Source organism: Salmo salar, chromosome 17 (assembly GCF_965601325.2).
Source record: "Salmo salar chromosome 17, fSalSal1, whole genome shotgun sequence".
NCBI lineage: Eukaryota > Metazoa > Chordata > Actinopteri > Salmoniformes > Salmonidae > Salmo > Salmo salar.
In genome coordinates this window covers 55,964,824-55,991,008 of record NC_138307.1, presented here as the reverse complement: position 1 = coordinate 55,991,008, position 26,185 = coordinate 55,964,824, and the positions used below count along the sequence as shown (strand labels likewise).

The window sequence follows — 26,185 nt, the reverse complement described above, 5'->3', positions numbered from 1 at the left end:
AGCTGAGTAGAGACCTGTATGAACACAGACACACACACACACACACACCAGGGGATAAAACCAAAGATATGCATCTCCACGTCACTGGATAATACAGTAATCCCTCTCCACTGCTTGGGCGTGTGTGTGTGTGTGTGTGTGTGTGTGTGTGTGTGTGTGTGTGTGTGTGTGTGTGTGTGTGTGTGTGTGTGTGTGTGTGGTCAGATATCACCTTGGATCTGGCCCAATGCTCAGTAGTTCCACAAGGTCTGACTTACTTACTCTCTCACTCACTCAGTCAGTCACTCACTGTCCAGAAGTAGGCGGCTACAGTATGTGTTGGTGTTATTATTGCAGTATACCATGCGTGTTCCCTAGGGACAGGAGAGACACCACTGACCCTGACAATATTCATGCGGGATCGGTGTTGTCACGGTGATCCAGTCAGTGGAGGGGGGTGTTTGCTAGCCTCTGACGCGTTCCATGTTTGATCTTCGGGTTTTTGCCACTCTCAGCATCTCCTGGCAACCAGCTGATTGACAGGCTAATATGGCCTGCAGAGGTCACAAGACACACCTCCTCAGGGTCAATGCTTCGTACCCAAACATTGTCATTCATGTGCACTATTTATACAAAAGTATGTGGACATCCCTTCAAATGAGTGGATTTGGCTGTTTCAGCCACACGCGTTGCTGACAGGTGTGTAAAATCAAGCACACAGCCATGCAATCTCCATAGACAAACATTGGAAGTAGAATGGCCTTACTGAAGAGCTCAGTGACGTTCAACGTGGCACCGTCATAGGATGCCACATTTCCAACAAGTCAGTTAATCAAATTTCTGCCCTGCTAGAGCTGTCACGGTCAACTGTAAACGCTGTTATTGTGAAGTGGAAACTTCTAGGAGCAGCAACATCTCAGCAGCGAAGTGGTAGGCCACACAAACTCACAGAACGGGGCCGGCGAGTGCTGAAGTGCGTAGCGTGAATAAATCGTCTGTCCTCGGTTGTAATACTCACTACCGAGTTCCAAACTGCCGCTGGAAGCAACATCAGTACAAGAACTGTTCGTCAGGAGCTTCATGAAATGGGTTTCCATGGCCGAGCAGCCTCACACAAGCTTAAGATCACAATGTGCAATGCCAAGCGTCGGCTGGAGTGGTGTAAATGTCTCTGCCATTGGACTCTGGAGCAGTGGAAACGCGTTCTCTGGAGTGATATATCATATTTCACCATCTGTCTGAGTAATCTGGGAATGGTGGATTCCAGGAGAATGCTACCTGCCCCAATGCATAGTTCCAACTGTAAGGTTTGGTGGAGGAGGAATAATGGTCTGGGGCTGTTTTTTAGGCCTCTTAGTTCCAGTGAAGGGAAATCTTAATGCTACAGCATACAATGACATTCTAGACAATTCTGTGCTTCCAACTTTGTGGCAACAGTTTGGGGAAGGCCCTTTCCTGTTTCAGCATGACAATGACCCCGTGCACAAAGCGAGGTCCGTACAGAAATGGTTTGTTGAGATCGGTGTGGAAGAACTTGACTGGCCTGCACAGAGCCCTGACCTCAACCCCATAGAACACCTTTGGGATGAATTGGAACGCCGACTGCGAGCCAGGCCTAATCGTCCAACATCAGTGCCCGACCTCACTAATACTCTTGTGGCTGAATGGAAGCCCCCGCAGCAATGTTCCAACATCTAGTGGAAAGTCTTCCCAGAAGAGTGGAGGCTGTTATAGCAGCGAAAGGGGGACCAACTCCATATTAATGCCCATGATTTTGGAAGGAAATGTTTGACGAGCAAATGTCCACATACTTTTGTAGTATATATGTATACACTTCAAGTGGTCATGTGTGTACACACATTCAGAAACACACATGCGTCAAAAATAGAGAACTGGTACACACACATTCACAAAGATATGATCAGGCTCTCTCCCTTTTTATGTGAAGTTGGGGTATAGTGTCGTGCCATAGTCTCTGCCCACTCTGTCGCCTACTAGTTTATTTGGATACTGCCGCTCGACAGGGATTCTCTCTCACACACACACACACAAACACACACACACAGCCTTCTCTAAGACAGAGAATCAGTTGTCAAATAATAAGGCATTAACTGTGGAAGGATTTGTCATGTAATGAGAGGAGATCAGGAATCCTCTCTCTACTCTTAGGTTCATATCTGCTTTATCCTTCCATGATCCCAGAGAGAGTTTAAACACACATCATTCTCCCTGGTGTTCTCATCTCAGCCATCTTTCCTCAGACTGTCTATGACTCATATCTCTACGCTCCACCGCTCGCTACGAGCTCAGAGATCTCACACACTGCTAATGTACGTACTGAACTCCCCACCTGCTCACGCTTCCTGTGTGTGTGCGTGCCAGGTATGTACAGTATTATTCCCCCTTGCAATAACATCATCGGCAAACGGGTCATGAGGCACACATGCATACATCCACCACCACCACCCCAGCAGCACAAGCATGTCCCATGTGTACACATTATGCACTTTCACCATGGAGCAGTTACCATGGCAAGGCCTGAGTATGGTGTTGGAGGGAGGGAGAGACAGAGGGAGAGAGAGCTTATGTTTAGTAAGTGTTTGAGATGACTCTAGAGCTGAGGTAAAGGGGGTGTAGATAGTCTGGGATCTGATAATCTGTTTAAGGGGTTATAGTTGTACATGACTAATAGACTAACATTGTCTGTGTTTTCTGTCCCCTCCAGAATCAAGCATGAGAACATAGTGGCTTTGGAAGACATTTATGAGAGTTCCAACCACCTCTACCTGATCATGCAGCTGTAAGTTCTCTCTGTCTCTCTCTTCTCCGTTCAACCACCTCTACCTGATCATGCAGCTGTAAGTTCTCTCTGTCTCTCTCTTCTCCGTTCAACCACCTCTACCTGATCATGCAGCTGTAAGTTCTCTCTGTCTCTCTCTTCTCCGTTCAACCACCTCTACCTGATCATGCAGCTGTAAGTTCTCTCTGTCTCTCTCTTCTCCGTTCAACCACCTCTACCTGATCATGCAGCTGTAAGTTCTCTCTGTCTGTCTCTTCTCCGTTCAACCACCTCTACCTGATCATGCAGCTGTAAGTTCTCTCTGTCTCTCTCTTCTCCGTTCAACCACCTCTACCTGATCATGCAGCTGTAAGTTCTCTCTGTCTCTCTCTTCTCCGTTCAACCACCTCTACCTGATCATGCAGCTGTAAGTTCTCTCTGTCTCTCTCTTCTCCGTTCAACCACCTCTACCTGATCATGCAGCTGTAAGTTCTCTCTGTCTGTCTCTTCTCCGTTCAACCACCTCTACCTGATCATGCAGCTGTAAGTTCTCTCTGTCTGTCTCTTCTCCGTTCAACCACCTCTACCTGATCATGCAGCTGTAAGTTCTCTCTGTCTGTCTCTTCTCCGTTCAACCACCTCTACCTGATCATGCAGCTGTAAGTTCTCTCTGTCTCTCTCTTCTCCGTTCAACCACCTCTACCTGATCATGCAGCTGTAAGTTCTCTCTGTCTGTCTCTTCTCCGTTCAACCACCTCTACCTGATCATGCAGCTGTAAGTTCTCTCTGTCTCTCTCTTCTCCGTTCAACCACCTCTACCTGATCATGCAGCTGTAAGTTCTCTCTGTCTGTCTCTTCTCCGTTCAACCACCTCTACCTGATCATGCAGCTGTAAGTTCTCTCTGTCTCTCTCTTCTCCGTTCAACCACCTCTACCTGATCATGCAGCTGTAAGTTCTCTCTGTCTGTCTCTTCTCCGTTCAACCACCTCTACCTGATCATGCAGCTGTAAGTTCTCTCTGTCTGTCTCTTCTCCGTTCAACCACCTCTACCTGATCATGCAGCTGTAAGTTCTCTCTGTCTGTCTCTTCTCCGTTCAACCACCTCTACCTGATCATGCAGCTGTAAGTTCTCTCTGTCTGTCTCTTCTCCGTTCAACCACCTCTACCTGATCATGCAGCTGTAAGTTCTCTCTGTCTCTCTCTTCTCCGTTCAACCACCTCTACCTGATCATGCAGCTGTAAGTTCTCTCTGTCTCTCTCTTCTCCGTTCAACCACCTCTACCTGATCATGCAGCTGTAAGTTCTCTCTGTCTCTCTCTTCTCCGTTCAACCACCTCTACCTGATCATGCAGCTGTAAGTTCTCTCTGTCTCTCTCTTCTCCGTTCAACCACCTCTACCTGATCATGCAGCTGTAAGTTCTCTCTGTCTGTCTCTTCTCCGTTCAACCACCTCTACCTGATCATGCAGCTGTAAGTTCTCTCTGTCTGTCTCTTCTCCGTTCAACCACCTCTACCTGATCATGCAGCTGTAAGTTCTCTCTGTCTCTCTCTTCTCCGTTCAACCACCTCTACCTGATCATGCAGCTGTAAGTTCTCTCTGTCTGTCTCTTCTCCGTTCAACCACCTCTACCTGATCATGCAGCTGTAAGTTCTCTCTGTCTCTCTCTTCTCCGTTCAACCACCTCTACCTGATCATGCAGCTGTAAGTTCTCTCTGTCTGTCTCTTCTCCGTTCAACCACCTCTACCTGATCATGCAGCTGTAAGTTCTCTCTGTCTGTCTCTTCTCCGTTCAACCACCTCTACCTGATCATGCAGCTGTAAGTTCTCTCTGTCTCTCTCTTCTCCGTTCAACCACCTCTACCTGATCATGCAGCTGTAAGTTCTCTCTGTCTCTCTCTTCTCCGTTCAACCACCTCTACCTGATCATGCAGCTGTAAGTTCTCTCTGTCTCTCTCTTCTCCGTTCAACCACCTCTACCTGATCATGCAGCTGTAAGTTCTCTCTGTCTCTCTCTTCTCCGTTCAACCACCTCTACCTGATCATGCAGCTGTAAGTTCTCTCTGTCTGTCTCTTCTCCGTTCAACCACCTCTACCTGATCATGCAGCTGTAAGTTCTCTCTGTCTGTCTCTTCTCCGTTCAACCACCGCTACCTGATCATGCAGCTGTAAGTTCTCTCTGTCTCTCTCTTCTCCGTTCAACCACCTCTACCTGATCATGCAGCTGTAAGTTCTCTCTGTCTCTCTCTTCTCCGTTCAACCACCTCTACCTGATCATGCAGCTGTAAGTTCTCTCTGTCTGTCTCTTCTCCGTTCAACCACCTCTACCTGATCATGCAGCTGTAAGTTCTCTCTGTCTGTCTCTTCTCCGTTCAACCACCTCTACCTGATCATGCAGCTGTAAGTTCTCTCTGTCTCTCTCTTCTCCGTTCAACCACCTCTACCTGATCATGCAGCTGTAAGTTCTCTCTGTCTCTCTCTTCTCCGTTCAACCACCTCTACCTGATCATGCAGCTGTAAGTTCTCTCTGTCTCTCTCTTCTCCGTTCAACCACCTCTACCTGATCATGCAGCTGTAAGTTCTCTCTGTCTGTCTCTTCTCCGTTCAACCACCTCTACCTGATCATGCAGCTGTAAGTTCTCTCTGTCTGTCTCTTCTCCGTTCAACCACCTCTACCTGATCATGCAGCTGTAAGTTCTCTCTGTCTGTCTCTTCTCCGTTCAACCACCTCTACCTGATCATGCAGCTGTAAGTTCTCTCTGTCTCTCTCTTCTCCGTTCAACCACCTCTACCTGATCATGCAGCTGTAAGTTCTCTCTGTCTCTCTCTTCTCCGTTCAACCACCTCTACCTGATCATGCAGCTGTAAGTTCTCTCTGTCTCTCTCTTCTCCGTTCAACCACCTCTACCTGATCATGCAGCTGTAAGTTCTCTCTGTCTCTCTCTTCTCCGTTCAACCACCTCTACCTGATCATGCAGCTGTAAGTTCTCTCTGTCTGTCTCTTCTCCGTTCAACCACCTCTACCTGATCATGCAGCTGTAAGTTCTCTCTGTCTCTCTCTTCTCCGTTCAACCACCTCTACCTGATCATGCAGCTGTAAGTTCTCTCTGTCTGTCTCTTCTCCGTTCAACCACCTCTACCTGATCATGCAGCTGTAAGTTCTCTCTGTCTCTCTCTTCTCCGTTCAACCACCTCTACCTGATCATGCAGCTGTAAGTTCTCTCTGTCTGTCTCTTCTCCGTTCAACCACCTCTACCTGATCATGCAGCTGTAAGTTCTCTCTGTCTGTCTCTTCTCCGTTCAACCACCTCTACCTGATCATGCAGCTGTAAGTTCTCTCTGTCTGTCTCTTCTCCGTTCAACCACCTCTACCTGATCATGCAGCTGTAAGTTCTCTCTGTCTGTCTCTTCTCCGTTCAACCACCTCTACCTGATCATGCAGCTGTAAGTTCTCTCTGTCTGTCTCTCTCTCCTCCATTCATCTAGCCTTATTTCTTGATCTTAATTCCTGTCATTCTCTTTCCCCCCTCCTACTTCTTACTGTCTCTTCTTATCATCTTTTTGTGTCTGTCCCGTCTCTCTCCTTCTGTCTCTCTCTTTGACTGTCTGTCTCGCTCACTGACCTGACCTGCTGTACCCTCAGACTGACTCAGCACTGAGGAATGGGGCAGGGGGGTGACGGTTTTAGCTTACACACTCACACATACACACACTTTATAAGCCCTCATTACTCCAATTAGACTTCCATTAAGACGGTCGACAGGAGAGGGAATGGGACCTGGCTCGTAGCGCTCAGCTAACGTTTACATAACGTTAGTCTAACGTTACAGCAAAGCTAACGTGCCACTATGCACTCCTGGCCATATTAATCAGCTGGAGTTATATCAGTCTGTGGAGGAGGGCGTGTGAGTTATGGATTCAAATGTGTTGTGAGTTATGTAAGTGTGTGTGTGTGTGTGTGTGTGTGTGTGCAGGAAAGTAGAGCAGTTCTTAACTTTGATCATTTCATTTTGTTTATTGCAGAGTCACGGCACACTTAATGTTATTAGTTTCAGTGCTAACAGGATGTTGAATTGAGAACAGAGGAGAAAAACACCCACCCATCAGAACCGTCTTTCACTTCAGTCTTCTGCCTCTCATCCTCCCCTCATGTCTCTCTTCTCCTTTCTTCTATCTCACCCCTGTTCTCCTCACACCTCATCTCTCCTCCCCACCTCTCACCCCTCCTCTCACCTTTACCCCTGACCTCTCCCCTCACCTGCAGCAGGTGTGAAATGATTTTCCCCGTCTCTTCTGCAGCAAGGCACTTTCTCATATCAGGCTCTGTTACCACGGATACAGAGGTGAAAGGTCACCTCACTCCACTTATGACAGGGCTTAACTTGTTAGAACCAGGAATAACACCTCAGCAGGTAGGAATCGCAGTACTCATCTGAGCTCTGGGTCGGTACCTATCATCCGTGTATCACGCGTCACCTCCGAGTAGGAACATTGGACCAGGTCTGCCGTCTTTACCAGCCCCCTGTGATCCTGCCTGGATATGAATCATCCTCAGAGGTTGACAGGTGTGGTCTGATTAAACTTTTCTCTGAGTTTGACACGTCAGGTCTGATATACCTGCACTCTCTCTGAGTTTGACATATCTGATTTAACTTGGCTCTGAGTTTGACACGTCAGGTCTGATATACCTGCACTCTCTCTGAGTTTGACATATCTGATTTAACTTGGCTCTGAGTTTGACACGTCAGGTCTGATATACCTGCACTCTCTCTGAGTTTGACATATCTGATTTAACTTGGCTCTGAGTTTGACACGTCAGGTCTGATATACCTGCACTCTCTCTGAGTTTGACATATCTGATTTAACTTGGCTCTGAGTTTGACACGTCAGGTCTGATATACCTGCACTCTCTCTGAGTTTGACATATCTGATTTAACTTGGCTCTGAGTTTGACACGTCGGGTCTGATATACCTGCACTCTCTCTGAGTTTGACATATCTGATTTAACTTGGCTCTGAGTTTGACACGTCAGGTCTGATATACCTGCACTCTCTCTGAGTTTGACATATCTGATTTAACTTGGCTCTGAGTTTGACACGTCAGGTCTGATATACCTGCACTCTCTCTGAGTTTGACATATCTGATTTAACTTGGCTCTGAGTTTGACACGTCAGGTCTGATATACCTGCACTCTCTCTGAGTTTGACATATCTGATTTAACTTGGCTCTGAGTTTGACACGTCGGGTTTGGTTTAACGGCATCTGTGCTTGGAGGTTGTCATGTCATCCGATCTAGCTGTGATTAGTTAGGTCTGGTGTGACGCTTCCATCTCTGGGTGGATGAAGAGCTGCCGTCTACAGTCATCTACAACCATGTCGAGAGAGAGACTTCCTTACTGTAGGAAACACTACAGCAGGGGTCGGCAACAAGCGACCCGCAGGATTTTAGTTTTTGGTCAAACAAATGCTGTAAAATCACCAGGAATTCAGCTAAAAATGTGTATTCCCTCGAATAAAACAGATGTGATCGTGTCTCAATTTAATCAAGGTATGAAATGATTGTTCTTTTATAGTAATACTCTCTTTTTTGGGGCTTAGTTGTGGTTAATTTGCAGTGCATCCATTATTATAGTTGTGTTCCGGCCCCCCGACCATCCTCTACGAAAAAATCATCCCACAGCTGAATCTACCTGCCTACCACTGCACTGCTGAGCCAGACAACCACGCAGGAGCACACAGGGCCACTGTACAGTTCAGAATATACTCAGATAAAGGGACGATTTGATACTGTTCTGACAAGGGGGGGTGGGGTGAAGGAAGAGAAAGGGATGGAGAACGGTACAGAGATGGCAAGAAAGAGCGATACAGAAGTGAGTGAGACCAAATGGAATTACAATAGTGTGTGTGAGTGTATGTGTGCACAATTAGTGTGTGTGTGCCTACAGTATGGTGTGTGTGTGTGTGTGTGTGTGTGTGTGTGTGTGTGTGTGTGTGTGTGTGTGTGTGTGTGTGTGTGTGTGTGTGTGTGTGTGTGTGTGTGTGTGTGTGTGTGTGTGTGTGTGTGTGTGTGTGTATTGAAAGGGAAGTAGATTTGCCTCCTGTCTGATTGCCATGGTCTCCCTACGCAAATGGTTACGCAACCCTGCAGGATGGTGGCCCATCTCCTCCGTCACTACCACACCGTTATGTCCAGCCAACGTGTGTGTGTGTTGTCAGCTTAGCCTTTTGCTTGTCATTCCCTTCCACGCTCGTCTCGGCTGAAAAATTTAACAAGTCACTGTTGGCAGAGAAGAGAGAGAGCGAGAGAAGAGAAAGGGAGAGATGGAGCGTGGGGATAGAGCGAGAGAAGAGAAAGGGAGAGATGGAGCGTGGGGATAGATAGAGAAGAGAAAGGGAGAGATGGAGCGTGGGGATAGAGAGGGAGAGATGGCGCGTGAGGATAGAGAGAGAAGAGAAAGGGAGAGATGGAGCGTGGGGATAGAGAGGGAGAGATGGCGCGTGGGGATAGAGAGAGAAGAGAAAGGGAGAGATGGAGCGTGGGGATAGAGAGGGAGAGATGGCGCGTGAGGATAGAGAGAGAGAAGAGAAAGGGAGAGATGGAGCGTGGGGATAGAGAGGGAGAGATGGCGCGTGGGGATAGAGAGAGAGAAGAGAAAGGGAGAGATGGAGCGTGGGGATAGAGAGGGAGAGATGGCGCGTGAGGATAGAGAGAGAAGAGAAAGGGAGAGATGGAGCGTGGGGATAGAGAGGGAGAGATGGAGCGTGGGGATAGAGAGGGAGAGATGGCGCGTGGGGATAGAGAGAGAGAAGAGAAAGGGAGAGATGGAGCGTGGGGATAGAGAGGGAGAGATGGCGCGTGGGGATAGAGAGAGAGAAGAGAAAGGGAGAGATGGAGCGTGGGGATAGAGAGGGAGAGATGGCGCGTGGGGATAGAGAGAGAAGAGAAAGGGAGAGATGGAGCGTGGGGATAGAGAGGGAGAGATGGCGCGTGGGGATAGAGAGAGAGAAGAGAAAGAGAGAGATGGAGCGTGGGGATAGAGAGAGAGAAGAGAAAGGGAGAGATGGAGCGTGGGGATAGAGAGGGAGAGATGGCGCGTGGGGATAGAGAGAGAGAGAAGAGAAAGGGAGAGATGGAGCGTGGGGATAGAGAGGGAGAGATGGCGCGTGGGGATAGAGAGGGAGAGATGGAGCGTGGGGATAGAGAGAGTGAGAGAGAGGAAGGAGAGAAAGGACGAGAGAGAGCGGAGCGGATTAGCAATTAATTTCTTATCTCCTTTTTTCAGAGACTTCCTTAGAATGTAACTTTCTTCATGCTCTTATTTGATCTGTCAGTGTGACGATGCCCCCAGATTCACACTCACTCCGTGTGTGTGTGTGTGTGTGTGTGTGTGTGTGTGTGTGTGTGTGTGTGTGTGTGTGTGTGTGTGTGTGTGTGTGTGTGTGTGTGTGTGTGTGTGTGTGTGTGTGCGCGTGCGTGCGCGCATGTGCTTTTTTGTTTGTGTATTCAATATTCGTCCAATGCCAATCTCTGCAGTTTTAGAGAGAAACAGATATATTTGACCCTATGCTCATTCTCCATCAATCGCCCTCAGCGCAGCAACGAGAGGTGCAGTGAACCTGGTTGTTCTTGTGTAGTATATAGGTTGTTATTTTATATTGATAGTTATGTTTGTATCTTATGGCGGATAAGGTTAGAATTGAGATTTGATTTAAGCTGATCCAAGATCAGTATTTAGGTTCAGAGAGTAACTAGAAGACAATAAGAGATCTAGTTGAGGCTGTTTTAGGTTCAGTGTGTGGGTTAATAGGAATACCAGTAAGGATCATGGTTACAGCTCCCCCATGGGGATCAGAGGAGAGGAGCAGCCCCTCAGGCTCCTGCTGCACAATCTGTCAACTCCGTACTGAGGAAGAAGGCACAGTACATCTGCCTCCCAAACGCCATACACAGAGAGGGAGGGAGGGACTTTATTGGGTCAATATGAAAGTACTAACATCAGCGGATCAAAACAGTACTTGTTGTCACCGCTGATTCCTGGTAGCCCTTGGCGTGACACGACGTTCTATTGAAGGTCAGCTGTCTATCAATATGGTGTTTATAGGACTGCAGCCAGATGCCTTCAGGGGACATGTCAAACATGAGAGCGCGAGACAACAGAAGCAGTCGATGGGGTCAATACAGGAACCAGGAGAGGGAGCTGTGTACCTGTGGAAATGCAAAATGTCCTTCCTCCATTGTTTCCATATTGTGCTTGTCAATACCAAGAGAGACAGTCATAAGAGACAGATTCTACCTCTTTAATGTTCTTACCGTAAATACTAGGCATTTCAATATATCTCTTCGTTCTAAAGCATATTAAACCTAATATAGTGTAATCCCTATCTCCTCCCTTCCTCCCTCAGAACTAGTCTTTACGGACTGTGGCACTATTAGAGATGAGTGGTTGGCTACTCCCCCTTGTGGTGGAATGTGACAGAAAGCTGCTTTACCTCCACAGTCAGCCAGAGACCTACAGTATTACATAGGTTCTCTGCAGTGCTACGCAGTGACAACACCCTGCTCACATACAGCGGAGTGCCACTAAGCTAATGACCAGTGCACTGAGCTGTTCTGCTAGTGGCAGACCCAGGATCAGTTTACCCTTTCCATAACCATAAGGGACGGCCGGACAGACTACAAATCTGTCCTTAGATTCGTGCTTAGCAGCCATCTATACTGCCCTGTGCCAGCTAGCTGTTGAGGACTGAGGAAAGTTATGGGATGTTCAGCTTTGGGCCTGTGGCTGTTCTGGCGCTTTAAAAACCCCATAATCTGGCGTAGAGTCTTAAAACAAACCTGTAAAACAGCAAGGGCACCGTCTGACACACACACACACACACACACTCTGAAGCTTAACTATCCTCCACGGTGTGAATCTCTGGCCTGAGAAAAATGAGGCACCTTTTTCTCAGTTTCTTTGTTCAGATTTTGTATCCCTCCCATCTCCTGTCCTGTTTCTCTGCTACAGTTCTCCCTATACAGTTCGTTTTAGACTGTATGGTGCACTTTGATTGGTCGTGATAGTATGGCGCATGAAGGGTTACATTTATTGGCACAGAGGGTTGGCATGGGCCAAAGCACTCACCACTGTGGGGTAAACACTCACACACACACACACACACACACACACACACACACACACACACACACACGGTTGAATGGAGGCAGATTCGTGTAGCTCATAAAGTCTCAGTGGATCTGTCTTATAACAGGTTCCCTGTCTGCGTGTGTGCACATCTGTTTTACTTACCTGGTTTACTGAGCCCTCTCTGTCTGTGTCTACAGAGTGTCGGGAGGTGAGTTGTTTGACCGTATCGTGGAGAAGGGGTTCTACACAGAGAAAGATGCCAGTACTCTCATCAGACAGGTGCTAGACGCTGTCGACTACCTCCACAAGTTGGGCATCGTCCACAGAGACCTGAAGGTGATGGTGACACACACGCTCGCACACACTGAAACACACACACACTGAAACACACACTGCATCTCGACATGTGCGGATCACTTGTGTTTTATGGACCATGATTCATTGCGGTGGTGAGGTGCAGCATGCGTTTGTGATTTGGGCCACTCAGCGGGTCACAACACGCAGTGGCTTCTGGGAAATATACCACAGAGCAGAATCCCCGGAGAGAGAGGAGTATGGTCATATGGCCTCATAAAACAGACAGCAACATAACTGGATTGTGTGGTCGGTTAGAGACTACCTAACAAATGATTACCGTTTTATATCTACAGTATGTTCAGGGTATGTATGTAAGTAAAGAGATCAAAGGATGGGAGAGCTCAGTTTGAGTGATAGAGGGAGCGTGTTAATCACAATCTATTGCTCCATCTCTCTCTTTCTCCCTCCGTCCTCTCTCTCCAGCCAGAGAACCTGCTGTATTTTAACCCCCAGGACGAGTCTAAGATCATGATCAGTGACTTTGGTCTGTCCAAGATGGAGGGCAGCGGGGACGTCATGTCAACCGCGTGCGGCACGCCGGGATACGTGGGTAAGAGATGCCTCCCCCACCCCTTTAATCTTAAATATCCTGACTTAGAAGTTAATGCCACTTGTTAATATACCTTGGGTCATCAGCTACTGAAGTGTTAATACTGGAAGCAAATTTACGCCTTTTAGGTTTTTAAGCTACCATCCTTTCCAAAAGTCGTATGACTACATTGTGTTCACTCTTACTGAGTGTGATGCCATCACTGTGCTTTACATAAGTGACACACTTTATAATATAGTATATTGTAGGAAAAATCACACTGCTTTAATTATGTGTCTGCAATGGGAGAGGGCACATCTGTGTGCAGCTCACACACACAGACATCCTGCCTCTGGAGTAAGAAGGTCTTATCACACGCTGACAGACCCTGCCCCCAGTCGCCTGCTTTCCCCTTTTTAACAGAGCGACTGAGTCAGACAGCCAACATGGCGGGGCGCTCTACTGCAGTGCACTACGCGCCAGAGGACTGCCATCCCTGTGCCAGACATGGGGATTTATATACTGCATCCCTGACGTGTGTGTGTGTGACAGATGTTTTACATTATTTCCATGACAGAACCTTTCATGTTGACTTGTAGGACGGTACCTCTGATAGTCAGACACTCTGAAGACTCATCATGTTGACGTGTAGGACGGTACCTCTGGTAGTCAGACACTCTGAAGACTCATCATGTTGACGTGTAGGACGGTACCTCAGGTAGTCAGACACTCTGAAGACTCATCATGTTGATGTGTAGGACGGTACCTCAGGTAGTCAGACACTCTGAAGACTCATCATGTTGACGTGTAGGACGGTGCCTCTGGTAGTCAGACACTCTGAAGTCTCATCATGTTGACGTGTAGGATGGTACCTCAGGTAGTCAGACACTCTGAAGACTCATCATGTTGATGTGTAGGACGGTACCTCAGGTAGTCAGACACTCTGAAGACTCATCATGTTGACGTGTAGGACGGTACCTCTGGTAGTCAGACACTCTGAAGACTCATCATGTTGACGTGTAGGACGGTGCCTCAGGTAGTCAGACACTCTGAAGACTCATCATGTTGACGTGTAGGACGGTACCTCTGATAGTCAGACACTCTGAAGACTCATCATGTTGACGTGTAGGACGGTACCTCTGGTAGTCAGACACTCTGAAGACTCATCATGTTGACGTGTAGGACGGTGCCTCTGGTAGTCAGACACTCTGAAGACTCATCATGTTGACTTGTAGGACGGTACCTCTGGTAGTCAGACACTCTGAAGACTCATCATGTTGACGTGTAGGACGGTACCTTAGGTAGTCAGACACTCTGAAGTCTCATCATGTTGATGTGTAGGACGGTGCCTCTGGTAGTCAGACACTCTGAAGACTCATCATGTAGATGTGTAGGACGGTGCCTCTGGTAGTCAGACACTCTGAAGTCTCATCATGTTGATGTGTAGGACGGTACCTCAGGTAGTCAGACACTCTGAAGACTCATCATGTTGACGTGTAGGACGGTGCCTCTGGTAGTCAGACACTCTGAAGACTCATCATGTTGACGTGTAGGACGGTACCTCTGGTAGTCAGACACTCTGAAGACTCATCATGTTGACGTGTAGGACGGTACCTCTGGTAGTCAGACACTCTGAAGACTCATCATGTTGACGTGTAGGACGGTACCTCTGGTAGTCAGACACTCTGAAGACTCATCATGTTGACGTGTAGGACGGTGCCTCTGGTAGTCAGACACTCTGAAGACTCATCATGTTGACGTGTAGGACGGTACCTCTGGTAGTCAGACACTCTGAAGACTCATCATGTTGACGTGTAGGTCGGTACCTTAGGTAGTCAGACACTCTGAAGACTCATCATGTTGACGTGTAGGACGGTGCCTCTGGTAGTCAGACACTCTGAAGACTCATCATGTTGACGTGTAGGACGGTACCTCTGGTAGTCAGACACTCTGAAGACTCATCATGTAGATGTGTAGGACGGTGCCTCTGGTAGTCAGACACTCTGAAGACTCATCATGTAGATGTGTAGGACGGTGCCTCAGGTAGTCAGACACTCTGAAGACTCATCATGTAGATGTGTAGGACGGTGCCTCTGGTAGTCAGACACTCTGAAGACTCATCATGTTGACGTCTTATCTGCCGGGTCCTAACCACGCTCCTACATTGACACACAAGTCAGTTAGCAGACACTTGTTTAAGCTTAGTCGGTGTACTGTAGCCAGCTGAACAACACCTTACTAGTTAATGACATTGGAACTGTCCCATCCACATGACATTGGCTTTAAATGCTCAGACCCTCCTTTGTTCTCCTTCCTCATCCCTCTATCCAACAATCTCGTGAGATGAGGCCACTGCAGTTTTTTCCCTCCATCCCTCCATCCATCCCTCCCTCCAGCCCATCTGCTGTGGGCTGCTGTAGGCCTTTTCCATTCTAAGAGGCTGTAATGTGATGGTTGCTGCATTAGAAATGCTGCTAAATATAGCAGGTCCTGGATGATGGCATTGAGAAGCCTGCATTCCTGAGTTATGAATAGCCCAAGGTTAGTGCCTGGGATGGCTGAATTAAGACCAGACTCTGTGGTTTGGACAGGCCCACCGTCAGAGTGGACAAACGCATACACATACTGGGTACACGTACACGTACACACACACACACACACACACACACACACACACACACACACACACACACACACACACACACACACACACACACACACACGTTGGCCATATTGTTAAAGGAGATACGCAACACACACGCTCAGCCCACACGCTCAGCCCACACGCTCAGCCCACACGCTCAGCCCACACGCTCAGCCCACACGCTCAGCCCACACGCTCAGCCCACACGCTCAGCCCACACGCTCAGCCCACACGCTCAGCCCACACGCTCAGCCCACACGCTCAGCCCAGCACAAGTGAAAAAAGTATTACATTTGAGCCTCTCTGTGCACACGCATCTATGCGTGTCTGACTGTGTGTGTTTCCTGTTCCCGTAATCTGTATTTACCTCAGTCTTTGATTTTGTTCTGTCTGGCGACTGTTGTTTGGGTGATCTCAGTTTTATTTTGGCTGGGCTGTTATCATGGGGGGGGGGGGGTCACAGCCTCTGATAGGATGAGCTCCAGCTCTGGGCTCGACAGCAGGGTAATCTAGGACGGAGAACATGTCTCTCTCCAGTTATGTCATCAAAGTCACACATCTCTCCTTTCTCTCTCTCTCTCCTTTCTCTCTCTCTCTCTCTCTCCTTTCTCTCTCTCAGCTCCAGAGGTTCTTGCTCAGAAGCCCTACAGTAAGGCAGTGGACTGCTGGTCCATCGGAGTCATTGCATACATCCTGTAAGTATCTACAGTCTATTGTACAACTCCTACAGACATGCTATGTGTTCCCATACCCAGTCAATGCCATGAGGGCAGAATTCACAGCTTTATACTGAGGGCCTTGGTTTGGATCCTTGGTCACTCCGTGATTTTCATGTCTTCTAGAGTGCAGATGCATTTCACAAGTTCACACAAGTTTGACATATTGTGTGTGTGCTTGGATGTTTGTGTGTTTTGTAATGGCCATTAATGGAGAATGACACAACATCATGCCTCTCTCTTTCCTTTCATCAGACCCAGATGTTAGTCTGCTACACTCTGCTCTGCTCAATCACCATGTATGGACATAGTGCTTCTGAGGAGAAAAAACTGGCTTTTCAACATGTCTCTTTTGTTTTTCATTTGTCTTTCACCCCTCTGTCTGTGTGTGGACAACCTCTGAGTCAGAGAGCAGATTTAGCGCTGTGTGTGTTTCAGCTCTCGCTGACTGAGTTCCAGAAGTGTGTGTGTTTAGGGGTTAGAGTTCAGGGTTAGGGACAGGGTGAATAGGGGTAATAGAACAATAAAGGCTGTGAGAAGGAGAGAAAGCTGTGCCTTACCTCAGTCGTTAGAGCATCAGTGCAAATCTTCCTCATCCGCTGAAAACGTTCCTCATTTTTGCTCCTCTCTCCCTTTCTGTGTTGTTCTTGGCTCTCGATGGTTTGTCGCAAGATGAGCTCTGTGATGTGCAAAGCGGACTCTGCCCTCTGGTTCTCTCTCATCCTTCCCCTCTTCCCTTGTTTCTTCTCCCACCCCAATTGCTCAGACATCCTCTGTTCTCCATTTTCACCTGTTTATACATCTCTGTCCATTTATTGATGTAGCTGTTATGTAACTCTCCATGCTTACACAGCTTTGGATATAAGGATCACTAGGTGTCACCAGGGTCCTTAGAGGTGCGTGTGCGTGTGCGTGTGCGTGTGTGTGTGTGTGTGTGTGTGTGTGTGTGTGTGTGTGTGTGTGTGTGGTGTGCGCTCCTGTCACCTCTACACATGTGAGGGAGGAAAAGAAATGGTCTGAGAAACAGCGTTGTCAGTCAGTCCAGCTGGTGGATTAAACTGTGAATGTTTGTGTATATTCAATAAGTAGTCCATAAACATCCATGTGAATAGCCTAGGCAATATTAAATTAGACAAAATATGTGTTTAGAGTTCAAGTAAATAGATTAAATCCAAGAATATCCAGTTCTGGATGGTAGACCCCTGATGTTTCCTCAGTGAGTTCCCAGTGATCAGTGAGCTACTCCCGTCTTGTCATTTAGCCATTAGCACCATTAGAACAGGCCTCGGACCTCGTTAGCTGATCCTGAGCACCTCCACACAATCCGGCTCGGCATGCCTGGTTGGGTCTCTCCTCAGGTGTGAAGCGATCACATCAGGTAATCAGGGGGAATAATCGCTCGGGCTCCTGCGGGGGAGTGACGTTCAAGTCTTTTAACCAAATGTGAAAGCACAAAAACAAAAAGCTCATTGCGACCACATCAGGCAGAACAGAGTTTGATGGAGAAAGGCTTTTTAATGAGGTTTGATCATAATGGCGGCTAATGTTTTCTATGGAAATCGTTTTGCCACTTGAAGAAGTTCAATTAGTCCAGAATTAGGTTAGGAGAGCAGACAGAGAAAAGGTTTAGGATACATTACCCTTGTCAGTTTATTGTTATCAATTGAATAGTTGTTTAAGCATTTATCTCATTCATCCTCATGGTATTCTATTATCATCTTAAAAGTAAACTATTCCCTGAAGTAGGAAGTGAATGCATGTGTTAACTTTAATGAGCTCACTTCCTGTCTATGTCTGCAGGTTGTGTGGCTATCCTCCATTCTATGATGAAAATGACTCCAAGCTCTTTGAACAGATCCTCAAAGCAGACTACGAGTTTGACGCACCGTACTGGGACGACATATCTGATTCAGGTAAGCTGTGTGTGATGGAGTGAGGATCCCCTTCAGACAGAGCCCCTTCCACCTCTCACCTGGCACATATGGACACCACACCACCATGGCTACTTTCTCTATGCTGTGATGTCGTCCTCTTGGAATTTGTGTATTGTCAAATCAAATTCTATTGGTCACATACACATGGTTAGCAGATGTTATTATGAGTGTAGTGAAATGCTTCTAGATCCGACAGTGCAGCAGTATCTAACTGGTAATATCTAACAATTCCACAACAAAACCTAATACACACAATCTAGTAAAGGAATGGAATAAGAATATATAAGTATAAAATATATGGATGAGCATTGACAGGATGCTCTCAATTGTGCACCTGTAAAAGTTAGTGAGGGTTTTAAGTGACAAGTCAAATTGTTTCTGCCTCCTGAGGTTGAAGAGGCGCTATTGCGCCTTCTTCACTACACTGTCTGTGTGCATGGACCATTTCAGTTTGTCGGTGATATGTACACTGAGGAACTTAAAACTTTCCAACTTCTCCGCTGCTGTCCCGTCGATGTGGATGGGGGGAGCTCCCTTTGCTGTTTCCTGAAGTCCACGATCATCTCTTTTGTTTTCCTGATATTGAGTGAGCGGTTATTTTCCTGACACCACACTCCGAGGGCCCTCACCTCCTCCCTGTAGGCCGTCTCGTTGTTGTTGGTAGTCAAGCCTACCACTGTAGTGTCATCTGCAAACTTGATGATTGAGTTGGAGGCGTGCATGGCCACGCAGTCGGGGGTGAACAGGAAGTACAGGGGAGGGCTGAGAACGCACCCTTGTGGGGCCCCAGTGTTGAGAATCAGCGGAGTGGAGATGTTGTTTCCTACCCTCACCACCTGGGGGCATCCCGTCAGAAAGTCCAGGACACAGTTGCACAGGGCGGGGTCGAGACCCAGAGTCTCGAGCTTAATGACAAGTTTGGAGGGTACTATGGTGTTGAATGCTGAGCTGTAGTCAATGAACAGCATTCTTACATAGGCATTCCTCTTGTCCAGATGGGATAGGGCAGTGTGATGGCGATTGCGTCATCTGTGGACCTATTGGGGCGGTAAGCAAACTGGAGTGGGTCTAGGGTGTCAGTTAGGGTGGAGGTGATTTGATCCCTGACTTGTCTCTCAAAGCACTTCATGATGACAGAAGTGAGTGCTACGGGGCGATAGTCATTTAGTTCAGTTAACTTAGCTTTCTTGGGAACAAGAACAATGCTGGCCATCTTGAAGCATGTGGGGACAGCAGACTGGGATAGAGATTGATTGAACATGTCCGTAAACACACCAGCCAGCTGGTCTGCGCATGCTCTGAGGACACGGCTAGGGATGCCGTCTTTGCTGGCAGCCTTGCGAGGGTTAACACGTTTAAGTGTTTTACTCATGTTGGCCACGAAGAAGGAGAGCCAACAGTCTTTGGTAGCGGGCCGTGTCAGTGGCTCTGTATTGTCCTGAAAGTGTGCAAAGATGTTGTTTAATTTGACTGGAAGCAAGACGTTGATGTCCGCGACGAGGCTGGTTTTCTTGTTGTAATCCGTGATTGTCTGTAGACCCTGCCACATATGTCTCGTGTTTTGAGCCGTTGAATTGCGACTCCACTTTGTCTCTAATGACGCTTTGCTTGTTTGATTACCTTCCGGAGGGAATAACTACACTGTTTGTATTCAGTCATGTTTCTAGTCATCTTGCCATGATTAAATGCGGTGGTATGTTCTTTCAGTTTTGCGCGAATGCTGCCATCAATCCATCAATCCACTGTTTCTGGTTAGGGAAGGTTTTAATAGTCACAGTGGGTACAACATCTCCTATACACTTCCTTATAAACTCGCTCACCGAGTCAGCGTATACGTCAATGTTATTGTCTGAGGCTACCCGGAACATATCTCAGTCCATGTGATCGAAGCAATCTTGAAGCGTGGAATCCGATTGGTCAGACTAGCGTTGGGTAGTCCTAAGCACGGGCGCTTCCTGTTTTAATTTCTGCCTATAGGAGGGGAGCAACAACATGGAGTCATGGTCAGATTTGCCAAAAGGAGGGTGGGGGATTTTTTTTTTAAAGAGGTCTTCACAGACATTATCTGTGAACTTTATATTCTCCAGTTTGGCACCAGTCTAACCATTCCCCATGCCTGCCAGTAACCTTAAAACAACAATAGTTATTACAGGAAAGAGAGCTGAGGCTTCGTCCAGGTATTCAGTACACTGGCCAGGGAGTGTGGGAAACCTTACACTGACTGTTTACTGTTTGTGTGTAATGAGTGTGAGCAACTGTTCTGATGTTTTTCACAGCCAAAGACTTTATCGGCAGTCTGATGGAGAAAGACCCGGCGAAGCGCTTCACCTGTGACCAGGCCCTCAGACACCCATGGTGAGAGACAACACACACACACACACACACACACACACGTGGGTATTATGGGATGTTAAAGTGTCTGTGTGTGTGTTCAGGATCGCTGGGGACACGGCCCTCTGCAAGAACATCCACGAGTCTGTGAGCAGACAGATCAGGAAAAACTTTGCTAAGAGCAAATGGAGGGTACGTTTGCATGTATGGTAATAAATGTCTGAGTGTCATTCAAGTGTCCAAGTGTGCCTGAGTGATTGCTTATTTAATATAGTTTTTATAAATCATATATTGGTCTCTCGCTCTCTCTCTCTCTCTCTCTCTCTCTCTCTCTCTCTCTCTCTCTCTCCCTTTCTCTCTCTCTCTCTTCTCCCTCTCCAGCAAGCCTTCAATGCCACTGCAGTGGTGCGACACATGAGGAGACTGCAGTTGAGCAGCAGTATGGGCCACAGCATGGACAGCTCTCACCCTCACCCTCCTAACAGCCGGGCCGCACAGATGCAGAACCAAAGGAACCAGGCCAACCAGACTCCCAACCAGACCTCTAGCCAGAGCTCTACTCAACCCTCTCCGAGTCCAAGCCAGACTCGGAGCCAGAACCCTAATGCAGCCATTATGAAGAGCTTTTCTGTGGACTCACCTCACAAGGACTGTAAGTGGACATGTATGCATCCACACACACACAAACCATGAACTAGTAAACACCAACTACCAGTGTGTTAGTTCTGACTGTGTGTTCATAGCTTCTGTTCTCCCCCCAGGTGCCCCAGCCACTCCCACCCCCTGCAGCCTGGCATCTGCAGCCTCCTCTGCCCCCTCCGGGGGGACGGAGCTCACCCGGCCCCACCCCTCTACTGTTGCCACGGTACTAACAGAGACTAAGTGACGCCAGGTCCCGCGGGGGACCAGCTGGGAGGCTACGGCGCTGTGAGCGAGAGAGAGAGAGAGCGGGGCGAAAACCGCACCCTCCCTTTCCTTACCGTGCCCCTACTACCCCCTCCCAGCCTGCCCCTCGCCCTGCCCCCCGCCCTGCCCCTCCCCCACGCTGCATCTGGGAGGACTGGGAGAGCAGAGGACTCTAAACCCATCGCACCAATAACAACATGCCATACTCACCTTGGACACGCCCATTGTGTCGACTCTGTGGAACCACACCCACTCCGAGAGCATTATTGATTGGTTTACTTTTGAGTGTTTGTTTCTGTCAGAGACCATGATGAGTGAAGTGGGTGTGTTTTGAGAAGCTTCCGTCGGATTGGGCGTTGTCTATGTCAGTCAAACTCAATTTCCCTCTAGTTTTTCCTACATCTTCGATAAGGTTCTACTTGTGAGTTTTTAAAATTCTGTTTATTTTCTACATTTCATCCTCTGGGTTAACCGTTACCAACTGGATTCTTTTTCATTTCTATTTTCTTGCGATTTTTTTTTTCCATGTTCATGTTGATTTCTCTTTGTTTGCGTCCATGTTTAAGACGTGCTTTAAAAGTACCATAAGACTGTTGAGTGATGTTTCATGAGTAAGCGCTTTATCTATTTGCACATCCGGTTTGGATGCGGTTTCAGACGTAGGTAATGTGTGTACAGCTACCAAGTTAGACTCGTCATCTACGTGAATTTATCAGACAGAGTATAAAGAATGTAAACAGTTTTAAAATACCTAAAATGGGGTCAGAGCATTGTACAACATCTTTGTTAAGGGAAACATGCACTATGTTTAATTATTGTCTTACTTTAGAAGACTTTCATAACGACCATCCTATAGGGGACGCATATACAGTATATTATGAAACCCACTGCAGGTTTAGGATGGAGTTGGAGGGTGCTGTTAGTTTTCACCATCACCAGTTACATGTGGGGTTTCCCACCCTAAAGATCAGGGGCTATAGGTGGGAAACCAGGCCCTTCAAAATGGGCCTCAGAAGAATCCCATGTGAAAGAGCAGCCATTTCTGTAGTGTAGTGTAAGCATGGGAACCCCTGACCTACAGTATCAGTTTCCCACGATCCAAGATGGTGGAGCTGTTGTCTCTACCCCCATCCCTTTTACAAAGCCATGACCTCACCACAAGAGCCATCATCATCATGATGACATCATCAACCGGCACCCAGTACACAAGTTCTCAGGGATTTGAACTGGGTGCCGTGGTGACCCTTGTTGCTGTAGAAACCGCTCGCGAGCACAAATTTGTCTACAGTGTCCAGTGGTCTGCCTCTGTTACATGCAAGTCCAACGATCCCTTTATGTCATTGTAATGTCTAGCCAAAGCAGTCTTGAAACAGAGAATATGTGGACACACTGATTATACCTGATTAAAAACTGATGGTTAGCTATGAGCTAGACCTATAACCCTGGCCGATCCCCAATGAGAAATGGATTGTTTTGAAACTAAGGGCTGAACTCTGATAATCTGGAGAAAGATGACAGAAGACGAGATGTTTTCGATTTCTCTCCCCCTTGCCTTCTCCTTTCCTCTCTGTCCCACCCCTCCCTCCCTCCCTCCCTCTCTCTCTTTTTCTTTCTAGTTTCTTTAAGACCAGTTCACTGTATACTGTAGAAGTTTCACCCAACACTGGGACTGTTACGCTCACGACACCAGGGTCCCCTAACCAGACTATGACCAGACACAGCCTGCATATAGCCTACATATAGGAGTCATAATGCAGTATTATTACCTGGCTTCGTGGTGCTGGGTCAACCATCATTAAGATTGATGTCATGGACTGGATTCTTTTAGGGGGTGGGTAGACTTTACTTTAGGGGTCTGTTTTGTTTATTTATTTTTATCGAGGCAAGCATTTGGTTTTCTGATATGAATGAATATATTTGTTGGAAACGTCTTGTAAATAAATTGTGAATATGAATGATAATTTTTAAGATAACCTTTGCGAATGTTGTGCAGTGCCGGTGTGTGTGTGTGGGGGGGGGGGGTTGATTGTATTTTCTTTGGAATGTTTAATGTGTTTTAAATGAGCTATAGCCCCCCTCACCCCTCCATCCCACACCATACTGGGCTTTGGTACCACGATATTCAGAGCATACTGTACCGAACACTCAGTAACTGCCATCTACAGAGTTACCATGGAGATAACGCCATCAGCATTCTAAACAATATCTGATCAAATAAAAACATTTTAAATGTAAAAGTAAACTCAGGCTTTAGTTTGCAATGTGTGTAAACGTCGAAGCTTTGACTGATACGACATCCACTGTTATGGAGCTGTGCTTTTTTTTACACGTGTATCTGCCTAAGTCATCGGTCGTCCACTTTACCCCCTGACACTTTCACTGACACTACGGCAACAGGCATCACAACACACCTAAACACATGCACATGATCAACTGTCATGAGAAAAAAAAATCCCACAATGCATCACAATGTTTTTCTAAAGATGAAATGCAAAGCATGTTGAAAAGTGCTTTAAGAAATCCACCTCCAAGTGTTTGCATTAACTTTATATGCCATTGTATGACGTGTGTGTATATCTAAAGAAGAAGATCAATGTGTCCATAGAAAGCAGAGTATTGTTGGGGACCACTGCATCTCCCTGTGCGTTCCTGTGAGGTCCAGAGCCCGGGGAATGGGCCATATTTACTCTGCATGTGACCAAAACAAACCTCCATCTTGTGTGGCGGTCTCTCACTAACGACTCCTGGTAGATGTTCCCCTTAACCACAGATCTAGGATCAGAATACCCTCCCTCAATCTAAACCTTAACCGTTAGTATCTAACTTAAACATAGATCTCGGATCAGAATATCCTCCCTAAATCTGAACCTTAATCAATAGATAATAACAACCGTAGATCTAGGATCAGAATACCCTCCTTTGATCTGAACCTAAACCATAAGGGGGATGAGAAAATATCTTACCCTGTATCAGTGGTAAGGGGCAACTTTCGTCCTACTTCGTTAAGCAGACACCTCCTTCCATTTTTTGTGGCAGAGTGAGTTGCCCTGCCACTCTTACTGTGCTGTGATGACCTTCTGTTATGGGGCTTGTATATCCGATGCCTTCGACAATCATGTGCACATATCAGTTACCATGACGACGACAGAAGCCAGAATGACTGATTTTGTTTTTTTTCCCTCTCCTGAAATAAATCCTGAACGATCATAAAGCAACTGTCTCCGTGTGTCTGTGTGTGCAGGGATTGCTACACTTTAAGCCATTCAAAGTTTGCTTTTGCACTTAGACTGATTTCCACTTCTAATTGGCTTGTTTGCTGACCCCTGACCATTTGCCTTTCGACCAGAGAAAGATTAGAAAGGAGTCGTGTCCCTCCATAACCATTCGATACACATACACACACACACACACACACACACACACACTGACTTCAAACAGACGACGCACACCCCGGATGCTCAACAGACATCAGACACATTTGACAGACGTTTAGCAGATGTAGGGCCAGATGTTACTCTCACACACATTTACATTTACGTCATTTAGCAGACGCTCTTATCCAGAGCGACTTACAAATTGGTGCATTCACCTTATGATATCCAGTGGAACAACCACTTTACAATAGTACATCTATAACCCACTTCAGGTCCAGCTATGGCCCTGTGTGTCTGAGTGAATGTGAAGACCCTGATCTACATGCTCACAAAACATTCCACCAACAATTGCCTCAGGCATCAACGTTGTTTTCCCAATACACATTATTTCAAATTGTATAGCAAATGACTGTTAATTCACTAATATATTTCGAACTAGCCACTTATAGCCAAGTGTGATTGCAATAGTTTTTTCCATTGTTGAGCTGCTCCTGGGTTAAGGTATGATAGTAATTACAGATAAGTGCTGTTGGGACTTAACTGGTGAAAGTGGTCTGAGATTGCCCTGAAGTTCTTCTGGCACTGGGGGCCAATTCAAACTGCAGCCACATTAAGCACCCCTCATACTCATTCCCAGCACATCAGCCTCTGTCCTCTCTCACAGTTATTGACCTTTGAACCTGTACAATGGATCTGGACTCTGAGCAATGTGCACATTCCTCCCGATTCTTGTTTACATCGTCCCCCCCGCTCTCTCCGTCTGTCTTGTGCTCAGGGCTGGCCAGAGGAATGCTCAGGGAGATCATTCTCTCATGCACGTTAACAAACTCAAAGCAACACACACACAATATGACATTCTCAGAGCGAGTTGAGCCACTCAGTGGGAGTAAGTGTGGGTGGGGGGGCTGCTGTTGTTGGACGAGTGGTAATGGTGCGGGTGGATAGTTGACCGAGGTTTGGGATTCACTGATCTTTTTGCCTTTTAAAGTGTTTCCCTCCCTCTCTCTCTCTCCTCAGTGCCCAGATACACAGCCCCTCACCCCTCCCACTCTCTCCTACGTAGGCTCCATAGGGGGCCTACAGCGGATGGGATATACTGAAACGGCAGCCAGAACTATCTTTCCCTCTTTCCTCGTTCTCCTCCTTTTCCTACTCATCACCTCATCCTGTCTTGCTTTTTCACCTCCTCATCCTTTCCCTCATTCTTCTGTGTCCCTTTCCTCATCTCTGGTTTCTAGAACATGGCGGGCAGCAGGTCCATCTGATTAGCTGTAGACGGATCTAAACTGGTATGCGGGTGACGATCTGTGACACGTATTACTCTGTTAATTCATTCTGCTCTGTCACTCTCTCCTCTCCATATTCTCTGTCTCTGAGGCATTGGTGTTTTTCTCAGGGCCAGTCCAGAGACTAATAGAGCATCCATAAGAACAACAGTGATCCAAGGCAGAATTAAATAAATATTTCAATAAAGTCCTGCTGTCTCTCCCTCTCTCCTGCCCAGAAAGC

The 26,185-nt window shown here is 47.2% G+C and overlaps 1 protein-coding gene across 1 annotated transcript in view; it reads left to right on the top strand.

Moving 5' to 3' along the window:
• The window catches only part of LOC106576188 (calcium/calmodulin-dependent protein kinase type 1D), a 63,786-nt gene extending 39,269 nt beyond the window's left edge, over positions 1–24,517 (top strand). The window contains exons 3-11 of the mRNA XM_014153167.3: positions 2,705–2,779; positions 12,083–12,221; positions 12,666–12,792; positions 16,035–16,110; positions 17,932–18,044; positions 20,342–20,420; positions 20,501–20,588; positions 20,778–21,048; positions 21,158–24,517. Of these exons, the coding sequence (XP_014008642.1) occupies positions 2,705–2,779; positions 12,083–12,221; positions 12,666–12,792; positions 16,035–16,110; positions 17,932–18,044; positions 20,342–20,420; positions 20,501–20,588; positions 20,778–21,048; positions 21,158–21,282 (1,093 nt within the window). The 3' untranslated portion in view covers positions 21,283–24,517. The remainder of the gene's footprint in view (positions 1–2,704; positions 2,780–12,082; positions 12,222–12,665; positions 12,793–16,034; positions 16,111–17,931; positions 18,045–20,341; positions 20,421–20,500; positions 20,589–20,777; positions 21,049–21,157) is intronic.
• Positions 24,518–26,185: the final 1,668 nt, after the last annotated feature.